At 44.9% G+C, this 27,098-nt stretch overlaps 1 protein-coding gene across 3 annotated transcripts in view; it reads right to left on the reverse strand.

Annotated features, from left to right (window-relative positions):
- The window catches only part of il1rapl2 (interleukin 1 receptor accessory protein-like 2), an 806,853-nt gene that overhangs the window by 238,407 nt on the left and 541,348 nt on the right, over window positions 1-27,098 (reverse strand). For all 3 annotated transcript variants that reach the window (XM_078412191.1, XM_078412190.1, XM_078412192.1), the window contains one exon: window positions 832-906. In XM_078412191.1, coding sequence (XP_078268317.1) covers window positions 832-906 — 75 coding nt within the window. The remainder of the gene's footprint in view (window positions 1-831; window positions 907-27,098) is intronic.

Raw genomic sequence — 27,098 nt, forward strand, 5'->3', positions numbered from 1 at the left:
GCTACTTAAGAGCACATCTTAAAGATGTCGCTACTGATGAGTATCTCTTAAAATGGTAGCTTCTTTACTTCTTAAAGAGATAGCTACTTTAGAGTACCTCTTAAAGATGGAGTTGCTTGAGAGCATTTCTTAAAGACATAATAATATCCTTTAAAGTGGGAACAACTTAAGAGTACTTCTTAAAGTAAGCAACATTAGAGTACCTCTCGAAGATGCAGCTACTTAAGAGTAAATCTTAAAGACATAGCTATTTAGTACTTAAAGAGATAGCTACTTAAGAGTACTTAAGTACTTAGCTACTTAAGATAACCTCTTAAAGAGGTAGCTACTTGCTTTCCCCTGCACATAATAAATACTCATTCATTATCAGCATCATCTATTCCTCCTGATGCCCACCATCCCTGTCAAACACATTTGGATGGCAAACTCATTTCTTTCTTGTTCTGGAGCTGAAAGTTGAACAATACAAAAATACAGAAGCATGCTCCACCAGCGTATAACATTTAAAAAAAGATAATTGACCATTCAGTTGCTTAAAGAAAAAAAACACTTTTTATTTCAACTGTGATATTTAAGAGAAATCATGTCTTAAGGAAGTAGACAGCTTTGGAAAGCTTAAATGCTTGAAATAGAAGGAATGGATACAATATAATCAGAGAATGCATCCCTCATTTCTGCCTTTGTTGCCTGCACACTGAGGATCACAAGGGGTTACACAGTCTGCTGAAGCTGAAGGTGTGGGAAGAATAGTATATTGATACCACACAAGAAGAACAATATTCATGCTTATCGAGAAGATGTGAAGGATGACTTCCTAAGGAAGTTACTCACCCAACTGGACATCTACAATGTTCTGTTGGTTTTCAAAAGGGTCCAACAGCTCTGGTAGCTTATCCGTAAGTACAGCTGGAAGATAAAATAATAGCCAACGTTGATTCCAATGTGTTGCAGATATTGGAGTCCATAGAAAGAAACTTTCTCCCCCCACCACCACCACCACCACCACCACCACCACCACATTCAGTCTGAATGGCCTCACATGTCATACTTCTTCTGTTCTTCGCTCCTTATCTCTTTTCCACATTTATCCCCACTACTCCAGTCAATCTGAAGAAGGCCACGACCGGAAACTTTGCCTGGCCATTCCCTCCCCGGATGTTGCCAGACCCTCTGAGTGCCTCCAGCTCTCTGTGTTTTCCACTTAAAATGCGGAACACTTTACCTGTTTACTAATGGTTGAAACTTGTAAAGGAACAAGAAGCAGCACCATCTCCCTGCATTTAATGATCGCTGCTCTCCAAGGTAATTTGTTAAAGCGTCCAAGACACTTGGAGACAATTCGAGATGAATAATTGCATGTTCTTCTGGTGATACTTTGGAGAAAATGTCATTCTAAGTTGGGTTCACTTGATTGAAAATGTAATCCAAAGTCTACAGTGCCCTGCAGCAAGAATCAATCGCAGGAGACAACTGCTCTGAATTAAAGTCATTGCGACAATTATTCTGATTGAAATGCTTTGGTTTTGAACAAAATAATTCCTTTTTTGAAAATACAAAATTATTCGCTTCCAACCTTTTTCATCTGTAACACTTAGCAGTAAAGTTGCTGCCTTACAGCGCCAGAGACACAGGTTTGACCCTGACCACAGGTGCTGTCTGTACAGAGTTTGTATGTTCTTCCCGTAACCTGTGTGGGTTTTCTCCGGTTTCCTCTTACACTCCAAAGACGTACAGGTTTGTAGGTTACTTGGCTTGATATAATTATAAATTGTCCCTCGTGTGTGTAGGATAGTGTTAGTACACAGGGATCACTGGTCGGTGCAGACTCGGTGGGCCGAAGGGCCTGTTTCCGCGCTGCATCCCCAAACTAAACAAAACATGAACCATTTTTGACTCAAGTCCCATCAGGCTATTTTAAGCCAATCTTTAATGTTGAATAATACAAATTGCCAAAGTTATTTAACTTGAACAATTATCCTTAAGGTTCAAATAAAGACTTTAACTGGAGGGCATTGAGACTTTCCCAGTGAGGGGTGGAGGTGCAGAGGGACTGGACGGCCATGGTAAAGATGAGGAAATGGAGGCTTAGAAATTGAAAGGCCTTGCGAGATGTCTCGGATGTAGGTAAGAAAGGATGGATTCAAGGTAGTCCCCACCCGAAACATCACCTATCCATGTTCGCCTGACCCGCTGAGTTACTTAAGCACTTTGAGGGTTATGTGGGTGCAGTTGTTATTGTTGGCCTGATGTTACTCTAGAACTAGAATGGATATTTGGCTTGGGTTATAAATGCACAAAATAAGTGTTGAGATTGGGGATTCATTTGTGGACTTAGTTTGGGCCAGGAACTGAGGTTGTCAGGAGTTAGAGATGGACCCAAGGTGTGTTGGTGTTAAGGGATCAAAGCCGAAATGGAGATTCATGTTAGTTGTGGGCGAGGGTTTAGGACGAGCTTGGATCCAGGAGTCAGAGTTTCTTTGCAGTGTGTGGTCGGGGCATCAGACACACCAGCTGAGTCAGACTGTCCCAGCAATACAAAACCCAACCCATCAAACAAGCAATGGGACCACCACATTGTTAGCGTCAGCATCATACAGTGTGGAAACAGGCCCTTCAGCCCACTAGGTTCACTTGCTTTAGTCAGAGGGTGGTGAATCTGTGGAATTCTTTGCCACAGAAGGCTGTGGAGGCCAAGTCAGTGGATATTTTTAAGGCAGAGATAGATTCCTGATTAGTACAGGTGTCAGAGGAGAAGGCAGGAGAATGGGGTTGGGAGGGAGAGATAGATCAGCCATGATTGAATGGCGGAGTAGACTTTTTGGGCCAAATGGCCTAATTCTACTCCTATCACTTATCACTTATAACTTTATAACCTTATGACCATCAAGCCCCTATAGACACTAATCATACACATCTATTTCTTTGACTCCTTCCAAGTTTCCCCACAGTGGTGCAACGGGTAGAGCTGCTGTCTCACAGCTCCAGAGACCCAGGGTCAATCCTGACCTCGGATGCTGTCCGTGTGGAGTTTGCACGTTCTCCCTGTGACCACTTCGGTTTTCTCCTGATGTTCCTGTTTCCTCCCACACCCCGTAGCAGTGCAGGTTTGCAGGTTAATTGGCCTCTGTGTAGGAAGGGGATGAGAAAGTGGGATCACATAGAACTAGTGTGAAAGGGTGATCAATGGCCGACGTGGACTCAGTAGGCCGAAGGGCATGTTCCCCGCTGTATCTCTAAATTAAACGAGCAAGACTTCCCCAGAATGACCATCTCTCCAGATTCTACCATTTGCCCAGTCCATGGTAGCCTCAGGTGCTTGAGATGTGGGAGAAAGGTGGAACGTCAGTGTTAAACCCATAAGATTACAGGGAGAACAAGCAAGCTCTATGATGGAGAACTATATTGATTCCACGTCCAGGATGGCGCAATGATAGAGTTGCTGCCTTACAGAGCCAGAGACCCAGGTTCGATCCTGACTGCGGGTGTTGTCTGTATGGAGTTTGCTTGTTCGCCTTGCATGGGTTTTCTCAGGGTGCTCCAGTTTCCTCCCACATCCCAAAGATGTGCAGATTTGTAGGTTCTGTAAATTGTCCCTACATTGCAGGATAGAACGATTATATGGGCCAATTGTTGGCTGGCACGTGCTCAATGGGCTGAAGGGCCTGTTTCCACGCAGTATCTCTAATCTAAACATCACTGGAGATGCCTTCTTTCACCCATCCAGAATCTGCTTCAAAACTATTACACTCCAAAGACGTACAGGTTTGTAGATTAATTTGGCTTTGGTAAAAATTATTAATCGTCCCTAGTATGTAGGATAGTGCACATGCATGGGCACCATTAGTGGGTGTGGACTCAATGGGCCGAAGGGCCTGTTTCCACGCAATATCAATAAACTAAACGAAACTATTACTTTACAGGAAATGTTTTGCGATAATTCTAGTTTTAAATGACTTACTTAATTGTAACATGTAGTTTGAATAGTTCTCCTGCTGAGATTCACCATTCAGCACTCGAGTTAACAACATGGTCTGAATTAATCTTAATTGTTTCAGCACTACAGTGAATACACCAGCCTACGTTAATTGCTTTGAGTCCACAATGAACAAAAGGCTGTGTGGATCCAAAGGTCTTCAATCTCAAAGAATGAAATAACTGTGCATTTTTTTGGCGCGTTGGCCTTCTTCAGTCAGAGTGCTGAGCAGAGATGTTGGCAGGTCATGTTGCAGTGGTATAAGACATTGGCAAAGCTGAATTTAGAGCACAGTGTTCAGCTTTGGGCACCATGGTATTGGAAAGATGCTGGCAGGCTGGAAAGGGTGCAGAGAAGATTTACAAGGATTTTGCCAGGACTCAACGGCCTGGGCTATTAGGAGAGGTTGAGCAGGCTAGGACTATTTTCCTCGGAGTGCAGGAGGATGAGGGGTGATCTTATAGAAGTGTACAAAATCTTGAGATCATGTAGACACAGAGTATCCAGCACAGAGTAGGTTAATTGAGAACCAAACGACATAGGTTTAAGGTAAGGCGATGGATTTAATCGGAATGTGAGGGGTAACTTTTTGTGGTAGGTGTATGCAACGAGCTGCCGGAGGAGGTAGTTGAGGTCGGTACTATGGCAATGTTTAACATTTCGACAGGTAACATGGACACGACAGATTTAGAGGGATATGGGCCCAATACAAGCAGGTGGGACCAGTGTTGATGGAACATGTTAGCCAGTGTGGGAAAGTTGGGCCATAGGGTCTGTTCCCACGCTGTAAGACTCCATGGGTGGAGCCGTACGATGGCAGCCTCGCCAACAGTTGTCTCGTCCTTTTCTTCTTTTGTTGTTTTTAGTCTGTTTTAGTGTATCTTTAGTTTTTGTATTATGTGGGGGTAGGGGTGGGGAGAAACTTTTTTCTAATCTCTTTCCTTGACGGAGATGTGAATTTTCCGTATCGTATCTCCGTCCACACTGCGGCCTAACATCGTGGAGCTGGCGGGTCCCTTTGCTGGGGATCGACTTTGGGAGCTCCAACCACGGGAGCCTGCGGACTTGACATCGTGGAGCTCGCGGTCCCTTGGTTAGGGATCAACTTCGGGAGCTCCAACCGCAGGAGCTTCGACCGCCCCGATCGCGAGCGCTTCGACCGCCCCGACGTGGGAGCTTCGATTGCCGGCTGTGGGAGCTTTGATCGCCCCGATTGCGGATGGTTCGACTGCACCGACCACAGGAGAAAAGGAGGGAAGAAGATAATGTATTATTGCCTTCCATCACACTGCACTTTGGTGGATGTTTATGTTAATTTTTATGTAGTTGTGTGTCTTGTTGCTTTTTTTGCTATGACTGTATGGCAAATTTTTACATACTTGGCTAATAAACTAATTACAATACAGTACAATTACAATACTCTGTGACTAAGTATACACGACACAATGGGGTGAGTTTCTTCGAGGGCATCTGAGCTTCATCACCTCCCCATCCTGCCCCCCACCCCCTCCAATATCTGTGTGCAATTCCATTGAAAAAATTAGTACATTTTCCCCCCGAAATAAATTATAATTTCACTATTTGGGCTCCTTTAATCTTTCTTTTCAGTTGGAAAAACATCCAGTGGAGAAATGACAAATGAAAAGAAAGCCCACCATCCATCTTAACCAGACAGCTGGGGATTCAAAATGCAAATAAGAACCATCATTCTTGTCAACCAGGTGCCAAACATGAAGGCAGCCCCCATAGTTCATTAATATTCGGAAATACAATCAGGTCACAGCAGCTCTGGTGACACTTTACTTAATTCTACAGTGGACTGTCAATAATTTAATTTAATCTCCCATTCCAATTACCTCAAATCCAAAGTCTAGTTATCCCATCCTTATGGAGAGGCTCTGTGGCAGGCACAATATGCTGGAGTAACACAGCAGGTCAGGCCAGCATCTCTGGAGAACATGAAAACATGACGTTTCAGGTCGAGGGCATTCTTCAGACTGGGAGTTAAGGGAGAAGGTAGCTGGAGTTATGAAAATGTACAGAACAAATCTGAGCTCCTCACCAACAACCCAGGAAAGGTGGAGCCCATCATGGTCCAATGTTGGCTGTGGAAGAGGTGATAACAAAGGGATACGAACAGTAAAACTAGCAGGGTGACGAGGGTGGGGGAGGGGGCGGAGAGAGAGAATGCAAGGGTTACTTGAAATTAGAAAAATCAGTATTTATACCACTGGGATGTAAGCTGCCCAAGCAAAATATTAGCTGCTGTTCCTCCACTTTGAAATTCAGGCTGAAAATATCCTCTCCAAAAGAAAGGAAATAATAATCTTGTACCATTCTTAATCCTAAAGTTAGACCTTAACATTACTGCAAATGAAGCAAAGTGATCCCAAAATATCTTGATATTTCAGATGGAGTCATGACAAACAGTCCTATCTTTTCCCAACCAAACAAAATTATACAACTTGGGAGTATTATATTCAGTTTTGGTCAGCCTGGTCTGGACAGGATGGCATTAAGATGGAAAGAATGCAGGGAATACTTACAAGGATACTGCCAAGAATCAAGGGTCGAAGCTATAGGGAGAGATTGGGCAAGCTCGGGCAAGATTGCTTGGAGCACAGGAGGCTAAGAGGGTATTTGATAGGGTGAATGCGCAGTCTTTTACCCAAGGTCAGAGAATCACGAACCAGAGAGCAGTGGCTTAAAATGAGAGGGGGAAAGATTTAATAGGAACCTCAGGGGCAACTTTATCACTCAGAGGGTGGTGGGTATATGGAACCAGCTGCCAGAGGAGTTAATTTGCAGAAAAAACTAAATCAGCATTTGAAAAACACAATCCATTACATCGATAGGAAAGGTTAAGAGAGATATGGGCCAAACGCGGTGAAATGGGACAAGCTTAGGTTGGGCATCTTGGTCGGCTTGATCGAGTTGAGCTGAAGTCCTGTTTCCACATTGGATAACTCTATTACTCTTTGGATAATGAATTCAGGTCAATTCCAACGGTTCGTGGCAATATAAATACCAACAGCAAATGTTGCTTTTTTTAAAAATGTGACCCAAGAACATATCCTTTAAATATTGAGTTGCTTTGGGCACAAGAATTCAGGAAACAATAACCTTTTCAGGGCAAAATCAATGATGGTTTCAGTTTACATTTCAACTAAGTGGCAAAATTGGCTGCCATTGCAAAAAATAAAATTGTGTTATAACCTTCCGTGTTGTTAGTTTAGCAAGTTTATGCTTCATCAATATATTTTCTGGGTTTGAAACATTTAATAGCTTTATTGCTTTGCTTATTTTCTTCCAAGCAAACATTTTCTACATGATTGTACATCCACCCTATTCCAGAGAATTATTCTTTTCTTTTCAATTTCATAGCGGCATAGAATTATACAGCAAAGAAACCGACCGTTCAGCCCACCACATCCAATGCTGACCATCAAGCTTCGATCTACACTAGCCCCATTCACCAGCACATGGTCTCTAAGACTTACAGTATATAGCTTGGCAATTCAAGTCCAATTCTAGATACTACATACATGCTATGAGTATTATTGTCTTCACCATTCTCTCAGGTAACGTATCCCAAATTCTAACCACCCTGTCATACAGCACAGAAACAGACTTTTTCAGTCAGAGAGTTGTAAATCTGTGGAATTCTCTGCCTCAGAAGGCCGTGGAGGCTAATTCTCTGGATACTTTGAAGAGAGAGCTAGATAGAGCTCTTAAAGATAGCGGAGTCAGGGGATATGGGGAGAAGGCAGGAATGGGGTACTGACTGGGAATGATCAGCCATGATCACATTGAATGGTGGTGCTGGCTCGATGGGCCGAATGACCTACACCTGCACCTATTGTCTATTGTCTATTGACTTGTAGTTTCTCACTTCCTTTGTATGGAGATGTGCTTCTGGATAACGAAATGGCCCTAAACCAATACATTTTGTTATTTGGGACACCTTGAGATATCTGAAGCACCTCACCTAGTCTCCGTTAGTCTCCCACACTCAAGGCAACACAGACTTAGGAAATGAGGCCGGTCAGGTAGTTGATGTGTCTACGGGGAGCCAATTTGGGACCGACCAGAGATCATACTTCTGAAGAAGGGTCCCGACCTGAAATGTCACCCATCCATGTTCTCTAGAGATGCTGTCTGACCCGCTGAGTTACTCCAGCACTTTGTCTTTTAAAAAAATATATGTTCACCCTGCAGAAAAGGGCATTTAGATAAGACATTTCTCCATCCTATCCCCCATGGTCCAATCCCTCCCGACCTATGTCCAAGATCCCTCACATGCCCTTCGTCTCTTCAATGACTTCTGCTTTCCGAGCCCCTGCTCCCTCATCTTCACTTTGGACGCTCAGTCACTCTACACCTCCATCCCCCACCAGGAAGACCTTAAAGCCCTCCGTTTCTTCCTCGACGACAGAACCATACAATTTCCCTCCACTAACACTCTACTCCGCCCAGCGGAGCTGGTCCTCACACTCAACAACTTCTCCTTTGACTCCTCCCACTTTATCCAAGTCCAAGGCGTAGCTATGGGCACCCGCATGGGCCCCAGCTATGCCTGCCTCTTTGTAGGGTACGCTGAACAATCTCTGTTCCAGGCATACACTGGCCCTATCCCCGAACTCTATCTCTGTTACATTGATGACTGCATTGGTGCTACCTCCTGCACCCATGCAGAACTCATGGACTTCATCAACTTCACCACTAATTTTCATCCTGCACTCAAATTTACCTGGACCATCTCCGACACCGCCCTCCCCTTTCTTGATCTCACAGTCTCCATCACCAGAAATAGACTATTGACTGACGTCCATAACAAACCCACTGACTTCCACAATTATCTCGACTACACTTCTTCCCACCTTGCTTCCTGCAAAGAATCTATCCCTTACGTCCAATTCGTCCATCTACGCTGCATCTGCGCCCAGGATGAGGTGTTCCATACCAGGACATCCGAGATGTCCTCATTCTTTAGGGAATGGGGGGTTCCCCTCTCCCATCATAAATTAGACACACACTTGTGTCTCCTTGGTACCCCACAGCTCCGCCCTTGCTCCCCCTCCCCTAGTTGCAACAGAGACAGAGTCCCCCTAGTCCTCATCTTCCACCCCATCAACCGTTGCATATAACAAGTAATCCTCCAAAATGTCCGCCATCTCCAGTGGGATCTCACCACTAGCCACATCTTCCCATCTCCACCGCTTTCCGCCTTCCACAGAGACCGACCGTTTCCCTGCAACTCCCTGGTTAACTCATCCCTGCCCACCCAAACCACCCCCTCCCCATGTACTTTGCCCTGCAACTGCAGAAGATGCAACACCTGCCCCTATACCTCCTCCCTCGACTCTGTCCAGGGACCCTGACAGTCCTTTCAGGTTAGGCAGTGGTTCACCTGCTCCTCTTCCTACTGTATCTACTATATATCATATATCATATATCATATCATATATCATATATATACAGCGCGGAAACAGGCCTTTTCGGCCCACCAAGTCCGCACTGCCCAGCGATCCCCGCACATTAACACTATCCTACACCCACTAGGGACAATTTTTTACATTTACCCAGTCAATTAACCTACATACCTGTACGTCTTTGGAGTACTGTACTGTTCAAGATGTGTACTCTTATACATCAGCGAAACCAAACGCAGACTGGGCGATCATTTTGAGGAACACCTTCGCTCAGCCAGCATGAACCTACTTGATCTCCCGGTTGCTGGACTCTTTAATTCTCCTTCCCAGTCCTGCACAGACCTTTCTGTCCTCGGTTTCCTCCATTTTCAGAGTGAGGGTAAACGCAAATTGGAGGAACAGCATCTCATATTTCGCTTGGGCGGCTTCCAGCCCAGCGGTTTGAATATTGATTTCTCTCACTTCAGGTAGCCCTGGCATTCCCTCTCTCTCCATTCCTCCCCCACCCAAGTCACACTAGCTTCTCGTTTTCACCCTACAAACAGTTAACAATGGCCTTTAACATCCTTACTCTTTTTGCATTTCTTTCATTCATTGTTCTTTATCTCCCCACATCACTGCCTATGTCTCTCGTTTCCCTTATCTCCAACTAGTCTGAAGAAGGGTTTCGACCCGAATCGTCACCCATTCCTTCTCTCCAGAGATTACGCCTGTCCCGCTGAGTTACTCCAGCTTTTTGTGTCTGCCTTCGGGTTAAACCAGCATCTACAGTTCCTTTCTGGGCATTTAGATAGAGATCAGGTAAAGGCTAACCGAATGGCAGAATAACCTTTCCTCTGTCCATGTGGTCCTTTCACAACATGTTTCATTTTCATTTTTGTTTGATGACCAAATATACAATGTTTCCAGTGAAGGTTGTAGGAACAGGATTTGATTAATCCACAATACATAGCCATTTTGTCTGCTGATTTTATCCCAGTTACATGGATTATCTGCTCTTTTTTTAACGGAACTCATTATAATTTTCCCCATTATATAATTCACTGTCTTTAGAAACAAATTGATTCAACATGCATCTCCAGCTCGCTTCTTTTTTCAAATTTTCACAAACCTTTGCATAAAAAAAGATATCGAGATTAGAGTCATACAGCACAGAAACAATCCCCATGGCTCAACAAAATATGCTGATGAAGATATCAATCAATGTAGGAAAATAACTGCAGATGCTGGTACAAATCGAAGGTATCACAAAATGCTGGAGTAACTCAGCGGGTCAGGCAGCATCTCTGGAGAGAAGGGTCTCGACCTGAAACGTCACTCATTCCTTCTCTCCAGAGATGCTGCCTGACCTGCAGAGTTACTCCAGCTTTTTGTGGTACCTAAGCTATCAATCAGAGTTAGTCCCTTTGCCTGTTTTTGGCATAGATCCCTCAAAACCAATTCCATCCATGTATCTGTCCAAGTGTTTTTTAAATGTTGTAATTGTACGCACCTCTTTACCTTCCACTGGCAGATAGTTCCATATATTCATCATTCTCTGTGTGTCCACTGAATCCCTTTAGATATTTCCCCTCTCAGGTTAAATCTATGCCCTCCAGCTTTAGACTCCCTGAACCTGGGGAAAAGACTGTGATCATCCACTTAACTCAAGGGCACAGATATACATCCATCAGGCCATCCCTCTGCCTCGTACCTTCCAGGGAAAAAGTCTCAGCCTATCCATCCCCCCCTCATAACTCAATCACTCCAGTCCAAAGTGTTTTAGGGTGGCACATTGGCACAGCGGCAGAGTTGCTGCCTTGTTGTGCCAGAGATTACCGGTGCTGTCTGTACGCAAAGTTTGTACCTTCTCTCTGTGATCGCTTGGGTTTTCCCCAGGTGCTCCAATTTTCTTCAACACTCCAAAAATGTGCAGGTTTGTAGGTTAATCGACTGCAGTAAAAATTGTAAATTAGCCCTAGTGTGTAGGATTGTGCCAGTGTATGGGAATAACTGGTCGGCGAAGACTCGGTGGGCCGAAGGGCCTGTTTCCGTGCTGTGCCTCTGAACTAAACCAGTTGCAGTGGTGCTGTAGTGAATAGCTTAAGCTTGAAGACTGCAAACATACTGTCTTTCTTTATAGTTCAGCTCAAGGAAGAAAGTCCTTTATTTAAATTGCATAAATTGCCCCAAAGCACACACTAAGAGTTGCTGCCTTACATCACCAAGGACCAGGGTTCCATCCTGACTACGGGTGCTGTCTGTACGGAGTTTGTACCTTCTCCCCGTAAACGCCTAGGTTACCTCAGGCTGCTCCGGTTTCCTCCCACACCCGATCGATGTGTGGGTTTGTAGGTTAATTGGCTTCTGTAAACTGTCCCCAGTCTGTAGGAAAGCACTTGTGTGTGGGTGACCCTGGTCATCTTAGAATCGGTGGCCCGAAAAGCCTGTTTCCACGCTCTATCTTTAAACTAATTAACTGTATCAAACTTAAGCCAAATTTCACTCCAATATCCAGACCAAACAATAATTTTGCTGATGAATCATTGTGGAATTAGTTTAGTTAAGTTTGAGATACAGCATTACCGAGTCCACGCCAACCATCGATCACGATGTTCAAACTAATTCTACATTATTGCCCTTTCCAACCCTCTCCCTACACACTAATGGCAATTTTATAGAGGACAATTAGCCGACAAACTTTCACGTCTTTGGGATGTGGCAGGAAAGGGGAGCGAGCACCTGAAGGAAACGTACACAGGCACAGGGAAAATGTGCAAACTCCATAAAGACAGCACCCGAGATCAGGATCAAACCCAGGTCTCTGGCACCATGTGGTAGCAGCTCTAGTAGCTGGGCCACTAACTATGCTGGCCATAATCCTCATGAATTAAACAAAAGACACAAACTGCCGGAGGAACTCAGCGTGTCAGGCAGCATCCTTGCCAAACATACAAAGGTTAGTAGACCTTTCAATCAGCCTGAAGGGGAGTCCCAACCTCAAACGTCGCCCATTCATGTTCTCTAGAGATGCTGCTTGGCCCATTGAGTTACTCCAGCACTTTGTGTCGTTTCTGGTAAACTAACACCTCCAGTCCCTTGTGTCTCTATCCTCTTGAATTCTTTTGCCACGTGGCTGCACTAAGGGACAACATACAATAGGCTATTAACCTCTCAGCACATCTTGGGGATGTGGGAGGAAATTGGAGCAGCCAGGGGAAATTTAGAGGAGAATGTGCACGCTCTACCATGGTAACACCAGAGTTCAGGATCAAGCCCGAGCCCTCGGAGCTGAGAGGCAGCAACACAATCTGCTTGTGGCACCATGGAGCCCAAGCTATTTAAAGGAGAGCAGCAAGTTTCACTCTCATTAACCCTCAATCAACATCGGTAAAACAAATGGGTTACTGGCAACTGTTTTGCAAAAAGCTGCTGCATGTAATCTGGCTGCTCGATTTTCCAACTTTACAATGGTGACCGTTGTTTAAAAAAACACTGTATTGACTGCAATGCAATGTCATGACAGGCAAGATCTTTCTTTCAGTGCTCTGTTCTTTCAGGATTGCGCGGACTCGGTGGGCTGATGGGACTGTTTCCACTTCGCACTGGGCGGCTCAGTGGCACAATGGTACTGCCTCACAGCGCCAGAGACCCAGGTTCGATCCTGGCTTCGGGTGCTCCAAACTCTGTACGGAGTTTGTACATTCTCCCTGTGGCTGCGTGGGTTTTCTCCAGGTGCTCCAGGTTTCCTCCTACACAAAGACGTGCAGGTTTGAGGGTTAATCGGCTTCTGATAAATTATAAATTGTCCCTCGTGTGTGGGATAAAGCTAGCGCACGGGGTGATCACTGGTTGGCGTGGACTCGGTGGGCCGAAGGGCCTTTTTCCACACTGTATCTATAAAGTAAAGTTTAAAATAAGTGTGCATCTGAGAGATGGCTGAGTTGAGTCTGTGGAATCCAAATCTCCTTCCTTTATTTTCCCAACCTTTGTTCCGATCGGTCTTCTCACAGGAGCAAGCCAACTTGCAGCAAGGCATGGAAGCACATCTTTTATCTATGCTGCCACCTCCATTTTGATCAGCTAAATCAACAGTGAACGATTGTAGGAGATTCTTCCTTGCGTTCTCTTGTCTTCATGGTTGGATGCCAGTTTTCAGAGGAAGGTCAATTTGCTTTTGAACTGAAACGTTTCTTTGATCATCAATGCTTGCTTTAGAGCACACAGTGAGACATTTACCCCTGCACTAGTGTTTTTAAGTCACGTTGAGTTTATTGACATTTTCAGCACAATAGACAATTAACTTTAGATGTTAGACTTTACACTTTAGAGATACAGGGTAGAAACAGGCCCTTCAGCCCACCGTGTCTGTGCTGACCAGCAATGATAGGGTCATAGAGTCATACAGCGTGGAAGCAGGCCATTCGGCCCAACTTGCCCATTCTGACCAACGTCCCATCTACATTGGTCCCACCTACCTGCGTTTGGCCCATACCTCTCTAAACCTGTCCCATCCATGTTTCTTTGATTTTGCAATAGTCCCAGCCTCAACTACCTCCTCTGGCAGTTGTTCCGTACACCCACCACCCTCTGTGTGAAAAGTTACCCCTCAGATTCCTATTAAATCTTTTCCCCTTCACCTTAAACCCTTGTCCTCTAGTCCTCGCTCACCTTATGCTGGGCAAGAGACTCTGTGCGTTTATCTGATCTCTTTCTCTCATGATCCTACACACTAGGGACAACTTATGGAAGCCAATTAACCTACACAACTGCACATCTTTGGAAAGTGGCAAGAAATTGGAGCACCTTGAAAAAATCCGTGCGGTCACAGGGAGAACGTACAAACTCCGTAGAGACAACACCCAAAGTTAGGTTTGAATCAGGGTCTCTGGCGCTGTAAGGCAGCAACTATACCACTGCGTCACCGTGCTGTTCTGAAGCTACCAGCACATCTTTGGGATGCAGGTGTATTGTATGTTGAAGTACAGATATGATGAAATATGTCATCATCACAAGCACATAAACTCAGACATACACACTAAAACAAGAAACAGCACCGTTTCAATAGCTAATAAACCAATGGTATGAACACTGAATGCTCCAATTTTAAGTAACACCCTCCTTCCCCCTCTCTTTATCCTGTGTCCCAAAACCCCTTTACCCCACCCTGATGAGCACCCATTGCCCCCACTATGCAGCCTCTTTTCCCCCTAACCCATCACTCCAATCCCATCCACCTAGATCTTTCCCTCTGTCTTTACATTTCACCCCTCTTCCCTCCTTATCTGACACTTATTTGTCTCTTTCTCCTCTCTACCCATTCACTTTTATATTTAGGACTTTAGAGATACAGCGTGGAAACAGGCCCGCAATGACTAGCAATCACCCCATACACTCTGTACAAGTTACAATTTACATGAGTCAATTAACCTGCAAACCTGCGCAGCTTGGAGTGTGGGATGAAACCGGAGCAAGTGGAGAAAGCTCAAGCGGTCACAGGGAGAACGTACAAACTCCGTACAGACGGCACCCGAGGTCAGGATCAAACCCGGGTCTTTGACGCTGCGAGGCAGCAACTCGACCGCTGTGCCTTTCTTTTTTTTGGTGTTTTTTTAACAAAGTTTATTTCTGATTTTTTATTAATACAGCTTTGACAATTTAATGCATGAACACATTAGTACTGATAGCCACAATACCATTCAGAGGGTATACAACTTAAGATATGCAAGGAAAATAAGTAAATAAGTAAACATAAACATAAGCATAAAGAAAAAGACAAAGTTTAAAAAAATAAAAAAAATTATCAAAAAATAAATAAATGAAAAAATAAAATTAAAATAATTTTTTATAAAAGATAAATTGTTAGAGGTTTAAAGTAGTACACCATATTATCTGGGGCACTAACACGCATAAAAACAGAGAAGAGGGAAGCAGAAAAATCGGAATGTTAAGACATATCAGGGACCATTCTAATACTTCAATCCCACTCTTAATTACATACACACATATCAAAGACTCTACTCAACCATAAAATTATCAGAGCCTAAAGCATCAATACAACTAAGAAAAGGTTGCCATATCAATGTAAACTTGTCAGCTGATTCCCTAACAGTATACCTAATCTTCTCCAATTTAATAAAATACAACATATCCCTAATCCATTGTGCAAATGTTGGAGGGTTACAATCTTCCCATCTGATCAAGATTTGTCGCCAGGCCACCAGCGTGGCAAAAGACAAAAGATTTAGTTTATTATTATTTAATGCAAGATTTTGTGTTACCACACCGAATAAAGCAAGGGGAGCTGATGGTTCTAAGGATTCATTAGTTGTTTGGGAAAGCATATCGAATATTAATTGCCAAAAATTAGATAACTTAGGACAATCCCAAAACATATGAATCAAAGTGGCTTGGTCGCTTTCTAGCGCTCTTTTCATCTGCCAACTAAACTCCTCCTCACCTGTATCCACCTATCACTCGCCATTGTCCCGCACCCAACTCTTTTCCAGCTTTGTTCCCCCTTCTACAATCAGTATGGAAAAGGTTCCCACCCCGAATGCTGCCTGACCCACTGATTTACTCCAACATTTTGTATTTTACACAAAAACAAATTTTATGTAAATTAAACACAAAATGTGGTCTTATTGGTTGGAGGCTTGCGATGTACAAATTAGCTGATGTGCTTCCACAATTACAACAATGATCAGCCTTATCTGAAAGGTCCTTCAGTTATAAAAGGTGCTATGCCGATATAGATGGACGCAAAGTGTTGGAGTAATTCAGCAGATCAAAAAGCATCTCTGATGAAAAAAGATGAGTGACGTTTTGCATTGGGACCCTTGTTGGGATGAAAAGTACGAGGGTGGGGAGGGGGGTGAAAAGCTGGAGGCAAATAAAGACCAGGACAAATCAGGGCCAGTCACAAATGACCTCAGGCAAGGTGTTGCCTGGTAGGCCCATTGTTAGCTAGGGAAGGTGTACCTTTGGTACAATCTAGCATCTACAGTTCTTTGTTTATACTATAGAAACATAGAAGATCGGTCCTAGAGTAGGCCATTCGGCCCTTCGAGCCAGCACCGTCATTCAATATGATCATGGCTGATCATCCAAAATCAGTACCCCGTTCCTGCTTTCTCCCCATATCCCTTGATTCAGTTCGCCCACAGAGCTATATCCAACTCTCTCTTGAATACATCCATTGAATTAGCCTCCACGGCCTTCTGTGGCAGACAAATCCACAGATTCACAATTCTCTGGGTGAAAAGGTTTTTCCTTATCTCAGTCCTAAATGGCTTACCTCTTATTCTTAAACTGTGACCCCTGGTTCTGGACTCCCCCAACATCGGGAACATTTTTCTTGGAACTAGCCTGTCCAATCCCTTAAGAATTTTTATATGTGAAGCGGGAAAATGGACAGACTTTGTTATAAAACCTGGTGGGCATGAACAAGTTGGGCTGAAGGGCCTGTTTCTGTGCTTTATGAATTGATGACTCTGTGGCTCTAAGAAAATCATGCATTCGCTGAGACTGGTAAATTACATTTATTTGAATGCAAAATAATAATTGCACAGCAAAATACCAAATTTGAATCACATCATCTGGGGTTAATAATTTCTGGAAGGTATTTTTTGGCAGTGGGATATCTGACATGACAGTACTAATTAGCTTTGATCAAACAGATACATGAACAGTTTTTACACCTTGGGACGTGAGAAATGAATGCTGGACATTTCTTTGTCAATTTTACACTTTTTAATTAACATTCTCAGTGATGTTTTAACCAGCGACAAATTGGCCATTTCTCTGACAGGCTAAACAGACTTTAATGTGTAAAATTATCACTTGCTATCAAAGAAAAGTCTCTTTTCAGAGACAAAGTGTCCACCGACTGTGCAGTTGAACAGTTGCCTCTGTTAGAGACTTAATTTCAATGCTATAATGCGAATCTTTCGCAAGTCATTAAAATAACAGGCTATAAATAATAAAATGAAAACACTGCAGGTAGGATGAACACACAAGAGTCCTTTACCCAGAGTAGGGGAATCAAGAACCAGAGGACATAGGTTTAAGGTGGGGGAGGGAAAAGATTTAAAAGGAACCTGAGGGTGGTATATATATATATATATATATATATATATGGAACGAGCTGCCAGAGGAGGTTGTTGAGGCAGGTACTATAAACAGTAGAGTTGCTGCCTCGCAGTGCCAAGACCAAGGTTTGATCCTAACCACGGTTGCTGTGTGTGTGGAGTTTGTACGTTCTCCCTGTGACCGCATTGGTTTTCTCCGGCTTCCTCCGACACTCCAAAGACGTACAGGTTAATTTGCTTCTGTAAAATAGTGAATTGTCCCAAGTGTGTGTGGGATAGTAGCCGGGGTGGTCGCTGGGTCGGCGCGGAATTAGTGGGCCAAAGGGCCTGTGTCCATGCTGTATCTCTAAAGTCTGAAGGTAAATGGATTACATGGTAGGATGCGTCCCCTGCTGAATTAGACCACATAATTTTGCTCACTTTCTCTCAATCAATCCACAAATGATTTTTAATAGGGGGCATCAGCTGCTCCTAATCACAAGTTAAGCAATTATTGAAGTAAATCATGGATCCTATTTGCACGGCTATGCAGTCTTGCTGTGGTTTATTCAGCAATCAGATTATATTATTCATAATATTCCATTGGCAGGATTGAGTCTCAGCTGCTGAATTTTAGTGGAAAATTGCTTCCTGGAGCCATGCCACAGCAAGCAAGCATTAAACTATTTACATACTTTGTCGACCGCTAAACAGCCTTCAACAAAATTGCAGAAGGCTTCGGTGCCTGTTATTTACTCTCGTGTGGAATAATCAACACAGACTGTGCTGAAAGTGGCAGTGCATCGTCACACCAAAAACCTCCTTCCTTTCAAGCAGAAACAGCACGAAGAAATATCGTCATGTCTCGAAGAAGGGATTAGTTTAGTCCAGTCGAGAAATACTTTGCGAAAGTATGCCCTTCGGCCCACCGAGCCCGCACCGACCATCCTGCACACTGGGGACAATTTACAGAAGCCAATTAACCTAGAACCGCGCACATCTTTGGAATACGGGAGGAAACCGGAGCACCCGGAGAAAAAACCACGTGGTCACAGGGAGAACGTCCAAACTCCGCACAGATAGCACCCACACCGAGGTCTCATAGTTTAGTTGAGATGGAAACAGCATGGAAACATGCCCCGGGCCACCGGGTCTGCCCCAACCATCAATCCTCGTACACCAGCACTATCCTACACACACTATGGACAATCTTTACAATTTTACAAAGCCAATTAACCTACAAACCCATACGTCTTTAGAGTGTGCGAGGAAATTGGAGAACACGGAGAAAACCCATGCAGGTCATGGGGCGAATGTACAAACTCCATACAGACAGCACCCGTAATCAGGATCGACCCAGTGTCTCTGGCACTGTGAGGCAGCAACTCTACCACTGCGCCACCGTGCCACCCCAAGCAGGAGAAGCTACAGAGAATGAATGACGAGAAATGCCAGGTTTCTATGCGAGGATGTGAAGGGAAACTTTGAATCCAGCATTGTTCAAAAGTATTCTCTGCCCACTGCTGTAAAAAGGTCACCCCAGATTGATGGGCTTGCTGGAGACGACAGTGGGTAGATGCATAAATTGGCATCAACCAGGCTCTTTGCTGCTGTATGATTGATACACCTCTCAGGCAGACAGACCCTAATATTTGCTCTTTCAATCACGAAATCTAAAACAGTCCGTCATAAAAATGTCCCTCGTCTAAATGTCCTTGGCCCAATAAATGCCAATCCTAGATGATGGATCCTAAGCAAAAGCAACAAGGCTCTCCTACATAGTTATAACTTCAAGGCACGTACAAACTCCGTGCAGACAGCACCCGTAGTCAGGTTCAAACCCGGGTCTCTGGCGCTGTGATGCAGCAGCTCCACAGGCTGCGCCACCGCGCCAATGTATCCGTTACCCACTCCTGGGCTTCTCCCAATGCCTGTCAACCTTGTTGCTACATTGGGACAGGTATTCCAGGTGAGACCAACAGTTTAATGGCACTTCACTCGCACCTGTACCAAGGAACAGTGAAATTATTTTTTGTTTACACACAATTCAGTGAAATCCTGCTCTACATAATCACAGTCAAACCGAACTACAGTGGTGTGAGAATAGTAGATGACACTGAGGCAGTACACAAGAGTCAACTCAACTCATCTCTCCCTCCTGGGACATTTGTTTAGTTTACAATAGACAATAGACAATAGACAATAGGTGCAGGAGTAGGCCATTCAGCCCTTCGAGCCAGCACCGCCATTCAATGCGATCATGGCTGATCACTCTCAATCAGTACCCCGTTCCTGCCTTCTCCCCATACCCCCTCACTCCGCTATCCTTAAGAGCTCTATCCAGCTCTCTCTTGAAAGCATCCAACGAACTGGCCTCCACTGCCTTCTGAGGCAGAGAATTCCACACCTTCACCACTCTCTGACTGAAAAAGTTCTTCCTCATCTCCGTTCTAAATGGCCTACCCCTTATTCTTAAACTGTGGCCCCTTGTTCTGGACTCCCCCAACATTGGGAACATGTTTCCTGCCTCTAATGTGTCCAATCCCCTAGTTATCTTATATGTTTCAATAAGATCCCCCCTCATCCTTCTAAATTCCAGTGTATACAGAGTGAAAACAGGCCGCAATAGCCCACTGAGTCCATGCCGACCAGCGATCGCCCAATGCACTGGTTCTATCCTGCACACTTGGAACAATTTACAGAACTCAATTAACCTACAAACCTGCTCATCTTTGGAGTGTGGGAAGAAACCGGTGCGCCCGGGGAGAACGGTCACAGAGAGAACATGCAAACTCCGTACAGACAGCACCCATTCACCGCCAATGGTACGTTACGGTGAACGTTTGTAAATAATGGTCGATTGTCAATGGTCAAAGGACAGCTATCAGCTTACAAAAAGTTTCGTGTTGGGGGAACTCTCCTTTCTCTCTGCGAGGGTGCAGGGGAGATTGCCAAGAATTAAATCAAGAGCGAGGGGCTTCAGTAAAGGAGGGAGACGAGGACTTGTGGCTTTTCTTTTTGAAGCGACTAGGCTTGTATACACTGGAATTTAGAAGGATGAGAGGGGATCTTATCGAAACGTATAAGATTATTAAGGGGTTGGCGGCACGGTAGCGCAGCGGTAGAGTTGCTGCTTTACAGCGAATGCAGCGCCGGAGACTCAGGTTCGATCCTGACTACGGGTGCTGCACTGTAAGGAGTTTGTACGTTCTCCCCGTGACCTGCGTGGGTTTTCTCCGAGATCTTCGGTTTCCTCCCACACTCCAAAGACGTACAGGTATGTAGGTTAATTGGCTGGGTAAATGTAAAAATTGTCCCTAGTGGGTGTAGGATAGTGTTAATGTACGGGGATCGCTGGGCGGCACGGACTTGGAGGGCCGAAAAGGCCTGTTTCCGGCTGTATATATATGATATGATATGATATGACACGTTAGAGGCAGGAAACATGTTCCCAATGTCGGGGGAGTCCAGAACAAGGGGCCACAGTTTAAGAATAAGGGGTAGGCCATTTAGAACTGAGATGAGGAAAAACTTTTTCAGTCAGAGAGTTGTGAATCTGTGGAATTCTCTGCCTCAGAAGGCCGTGGAGGCCAATTCTCTGAATGCATTCAAGAGAGAGCTAGATAGAGCTCTTAAGGATAGCAGAGTCAGGGGGTATGGGGAGAAGGCAGGAACGGGGTACTGATTGAGAATGATCAGCCATGATCACATTGAATGGCGGTGCTGGCTCGAAGGGCCGAATGGCCTCCTCATGCACCTATTGTCTATTGTCTAATGAAGCCCAGATGAGTGGCAACAGAGCCATCCTATCAACAACTGGAGAGCAGTCCTGAGCTACTGTCTATCTTAGTCCTCAGACTATATTTAATATGACTTTTAGTTGAGTTTAATTCAGAGATACAGCTCTTCAGCTCACTGAATCCATGCAATCAGCGATCAAGCCAATTAGCCTACAAACCTGTATGTCTTTGGAGTTTAGGAGGAAACTGCTCTCAGAGAAAACCCACGCAAGTCACGGGGAGATCTTACAAACTTCGTGCAGACAGCATCCGTGGTCAGGATCGAACCTGGGTCTGTGGCGCTGTGGGGCAGCAACTCTACTCCTGTGCCACCATGCCAACTTTACTGGACTTTATCTTGCACTTAACATTATTGCCTTTATCATGTATCTGCACACTGTGGATGGCTCAATTGTATGGTCTCCGCCGACTGGATAGCATGCAACAAAAATGTTTCACTGTCGCTTGGTACACGTGACAATAAAGTAAACCAAGCTGCAGCTTCAGCGACCCAGGTTCGATACTGATCCCGGGTGCTGTTTGCGTGGAGTTTGCACGTTTTCCTGTGACCACGTGGGTTTCCTCCGGGTGTCCCCAAGTGCGCAGATGAATGGTGGAATCTGCTTTGGAGGGAAGATAAGGAGTGTTGGAGAGAATGTAAAGAGAATAAATGGATTCAGTGTATGATTGAAATGAATCAGTACTTTATGCTTGGCATGGAATTGGTGGACCGAAGGGCCAATTTATGGGCAGTGCCTTTCTATGTCATTCATGCCCACCACTAAAACAGGGAGGAAATTTGACTGAGGTCTTCTTTTTTTGCATATTTACATACATGGGCGCTGCCATGTTTTGGCACTGTTTCTAGGTTTGTACATTATTTGGCTTCTGTAAATTGTGAATTGTCCCACATGTGTAGGATAGTGCTCGTGTACGGGGTGGACGCTGGTGGGGGTGGACTCGGTGGGCCATGGGGCCTGTTTCCACAATGTATCTCTCAAGTCAAAGATAGATACAAAATGCTGGAGTAACTCAGCGGGTCCAGCAGCTTCAAGTGTAAAGTCCTGAATGAAGGATTCTGTGATTCGAGCAAGCACAGGGCTCCATTCACGAAATGGGAATTTGCAAGTCAATGCCTCGATCCCTTAAAGAATGAACACAAGGGCCAGCCGTGTGTTGTGCCCTCGACGTGACACGTCAAGTCGATGCAGACGTTTGAATAGGTTGGTTAAGGATGCCAACAAGCGAACCACTGACCCAGGGGGAAGCTGAAGCCAACAATCATGGCGCGGACTTCCACCGGGCAAGTCATCGAGGCTGGTTGGCAAATCACCCTGCCCTCCCTCGATCAGCCAATCAATGGATCTTCGCAACACGCACCCACCAGACAGTTGCTGCCTTACAGCAGCAGAGGTACCCAGGTTCAATTCTGACTATGGCTGATGTCTGTACAGAGTTTGTACGTTCTCCCCGTGACCTGCGTGGGTTTTCTCCGGGTGCTGCAGTCCCCTCCCACACTCCAAAGACGTACAGGTTTGTAGGTTAGTTGGTTTCAGTGAATTGTAAATAGTCCCTAGTGTGTGGGATAGAGCTAGTGTATGGGGTGATTGCTGGGCGGCGTGGACTCAGTGGGCTGAAGGGCCTGTTTCCACGTTGCATCTCTGACATCTATAGTCGAAAGTCAGTCAAAACGTGTTGAGTAAAGTGCAAGTGCTGTGATAAAATGTATGGCTTTGATTTGCAGCTGGCGGACTGGGAGGTGATGGATCATGCAGTGCAAACCTGTAGTCGGCATCTTTGCCACAAGGCTGCTGTGTCTTGCTGTCATGAAGCCGTATCCATCACCCCAAATCCCATGGCAACACGACACAGCATCAGAGAGAGCTTGCACTCAGACAAAGCTATCCAACAGACGACTAATTTCTTCAGCAAGGCCTTGAATAGGGAGAACTTGGCAGAGAAACCCCCCGCCGCGTACTGAACGGACAGAAATCTCTGTGCAGCATTGGAGATGGCAAATCTATCAACCATCACTCTAAATGTTCGGCTCCTCCATTTCCAGCTCAGCGTGACTGCTCTTTGCACTGCCTCCAACGTGTAAGATACATCTTGGTTTAGTTTAGTTTAGAGATACCGCGCGGAACCAGGCCCTTCGGCCCACCGAGTCAACACCGACCAGCGATCACCCTGTACACTAGCACTATTCTACATACAAGGGACAATTTACAGTTTTTTTTAACCTAAGCCAATTAACCTACAATCTCATGCCTCTGGAGTGTGAGGGGAAACCGGAGAACCTGGGGAAAACCCACACGGTCGTAGGGAGAACGTGCAAACTCCATACAGACAGCACCCGTGGTCGGCATCGAACCGGGGCTGTGGTGCTGTAAGGCAGCAACTCTACCGCTGCGCCACCGTGCCACCTAAGAACATTCGAGGACATCTTCTAAAACCACCATACCATTAAAGAATATCAGCAGCAGGCACAAGGTGACCTCCACGTGACCTTTCCAACCATGCTGCCGTTAACCTTATCGTTCTTTCGTCATTATAAGTGACAAAGGGCAGCACAGTGGCACTGTTGGTAGAGCTGCTGCCTCGCAGCGCCAGAGACCCAGTTTCGATCCTGACAACGGCAGTTGTCTGCATGGAGTTTGTACGTTCTCCCTGTGACCATGTGGGTTTTGTCCGAGTGCTCGGGTTTCCTCTCACATCCCGAAGACATGCGGGTTTGTAGGTTAACTGTCCTCTGGAAAATTGCCCTTTAGTCTGCAGTGAGTGGGATTAGAAAGCGGCTTAACATAGAACTACTGTGAACGGGTGATTGATGGTCGACATGGACTTGGTGGGTTGAAGGGCACATTTCCAAGCTGCACCTCTAAACTAAACTAAACTCGGCCAATGCAAGTTGCAAATAGTGTTTCGGGAATGGATGGGAAAATGGGATAACATAGAACATAGCAAAGGGATAACACAATGTGAATGGAGGATCGATGGTCAGCATGAACTCTCCGGGCTACAAGGACCTATTTCCATGCTGGATCACTAAACTAAACTAAACTAAACTAAAACTAAATTTAGCTAAACTAAGCTAAGCTAAAGTCTAAACGTAATATAATCAGAAGCAACTGCAGATGCTGGTTTATACCAGAGATAGACACAAAGTGTTGGAGTAACTCTAACCATAACTAGGTGAAAAATCTGGAACTTCCCAGAAATTAGGACTGAAGGGGGCAGTGATTCAAGAAGGCAGCCCACCTTCTCCAACTCAAAGACCACTAGAGATGGGCAATAAATGCTGTCCATCCTTCTGAATATTGCAGTGGTCAAGAATGGGGTGGTCTTTTATGAACATCTGCCATCCTTTTGGTCCATGGGTATGTTTGGTGGGTAGCTCTCTACCATCTTGACCGAGTCATAAGGAAGAATGTTAGTGTAAGTCTACAATAGAGTGTAACTTAGCAGAGAATGAAACTATAAGCCCTGTTTCATTAGATGACTAGACCAAGTGGACCCGTTGGGCCCAAACCTCTCCTGCATTGGAACAGCACCCTCACTCTCCACCCTCGTCCCCTCCCCCCTCCCCTCCCTTCCCCTCCACCCCTCCCCTCCACCCCTCCCCTCCCCCCATCCCTCCCTCCCCTCCACCCCCCCTCCCCTCCCCCCTCCCCCCAGCCCTCCCCTTCCCCCCTCCCTCCCTCCTCTTCATCCCCTCCCCCTCCATCCCCTCCATCCCCTCAACCCCCCTTATCCTCCCTCCACCCCGCTCCCTCCCTCGCTCCCCCCTCCCTAGGAGATAGATTTAAACTTTAAAATGTGAATAACTTTTAAAACATAACACTGATTTCAATGAAACTTCTTCCATTGGCACCAATGGGACGACGGTGAGTAAGGTGGGCATAAAATTGTTGCGCTATCGTGTACCGTTTTGGCCGTAATTCAGGAACAAACAAACAAACGAGTTTTAGTATATAGATATGGATGGATTAAAAAAGGTTATGCTGGTGTCTAATATGTTATTTATTGCAAAACCATTTATGTAAATGTATCTTTTCTGAGGAACGGACATGTCATATGTATAACTTAAAATGTTATTTTTCATAGACAAAAGGTATTCAAATCTAAAGCTAGTGAACGCAAACAATCTTGTCAAAATAGTACAATTTAAAGTAGGATTTCAATCATTGTGAAAAAGCCAGTTTCTTCCTCACTCAATTCCTACTAATTCAATTATTGCTCTGTTCAAGATTTAGTCGAGACATTGATCAGTGGAATTGATTTTTCAAGATTGTTGCATTGTCCAGGTGATGTGCGGCTATTGTTAAATAACATGCTGTCTGCTAAATATTAAAAATCCATAATTATGGAACAATTTAGGTTTCCACCAGTGTATTAAATACCAAACATGATAAATAGAAGAGGAATCACACAGAATTTAAGTCAGAAAATTTGTCACATTGTGATCTAAAACCTGGAGATGAAATAGCATGGGAATCTTGAAAAATCTCCCTAACAATATTTCTGCAAGAAACAAAACAATAATTCAAATAAAATTACTAATATTGACAAAGAATGCGAAGGGTAAAACAATGAAAGGGTTGAGAGACGAAATGAACTGCAGAAGTCGGAATCGAGCAAAACACAAAAGCGCACAGTGGCGCAGCGGTAGAGTTGCTGCCTTACAGTGCTTGCATCACCGGAGACCCGGGTTGGATCCCGACTATGGATGCTGTCTGTACAGAGTTTGTACGTTCTCCCCGTGACTGTGTGGGTTTTCTCCGGGATCTTTGGTTTCCTCCCACACTCCAAAGACGTACAGGTTTGTGGATTAATTGGCTTGGTATGGGTGTAAATTGTCCCTCGTGTGTGTAGGAATAGCGTTAATGTGTGGGTGATTGCTGGTCGGCACGGACTCAGATGGGCCGAAGGGCCTGTTTCCACGCTGTATCTCTAAACTAAAACTAAAACTAAACTAAACAAAGTGCTGGAAGAACTCAGCATTTGGGGAGGGAATGCACAGACAACGTTTTGGGTCGGGATTCACCTTCAGACTGATTATAGTGCGGGTGGGGGATTAACCTGGAAAAGAGAGATGGCGGTAAACCAAAGGCTGGCAATTGATAGGTGGATAGAAACAAAGTGCTCGAGTAACTCAGCGGGTCAGGCAGCATCTCTGGAGAAAAGGAATGGGTGACGTTTCAGGTCGAGACCCTTCTTCAGACTGAGAGTCAGGGGAGAGGGAAAAGAGAGATATGAAAAGGTACATAGAACAAATAAAAGAAAGGTATGCAAAAGGATAAATCAAAGCCAGCAACGATGATCGAAGGAAGGTGGAGCCCACAATGGTCCATTGTTGGCTGTGGAGAAGGTGATAACGAGTGATACAAACATTCAGTGAAATTCAGCAGGACGATAATCCAAGTTTGTCCAACCTGTGCTGATAACTAATACCCTCTAATCCAGGCAGCAATTATGCAAACCTCTTCTGCACCCTCTCCAAAACCTCCACAACCTTCCAGTAATGGGGCGACCAGAAATGCACACAACACTCAAAAGCAGCCCAATGAATATTTATAATGCTGCCACACGGCTTCCTGTCCCTAATACTCAACGCTCTTCATCAGACACCTGGCTCCACAAAAACCTTGCTAACTATTAGTTGGCAGGTACCATGATAATTAAACTCTCTGGATAACTGAAATAACTCTAAAGTCTCTCCTGGAGATATTCAATCGATTGGGAAGCTGCAGTGGAAAGTGATAAATAAATGACAATGTTTCAGCTCAATGTCCATTCATCAGAGCACCAGATGTGGAATTGAAAGCTTCACATGGTCTCTCTCTCCACACATATAGTCTGACCTGCT

The sequence above is a fragment of the Rhinoraja longicauda genome, chromosome 15, assembly GCF_053455715.1.
Source record: "Rhinoraja longicauda isolate Sanriku21f chromosome 15, sRhiLon1.1, whole genome shotgun sequence".
NCBI classification, from domain to species: Eukaryota; Metazoa; Chordata; class Chondrichthyes; order Rajiformes; family Arhynchobatidae; genus Rhinoraja; species Rhinoraja longicauda.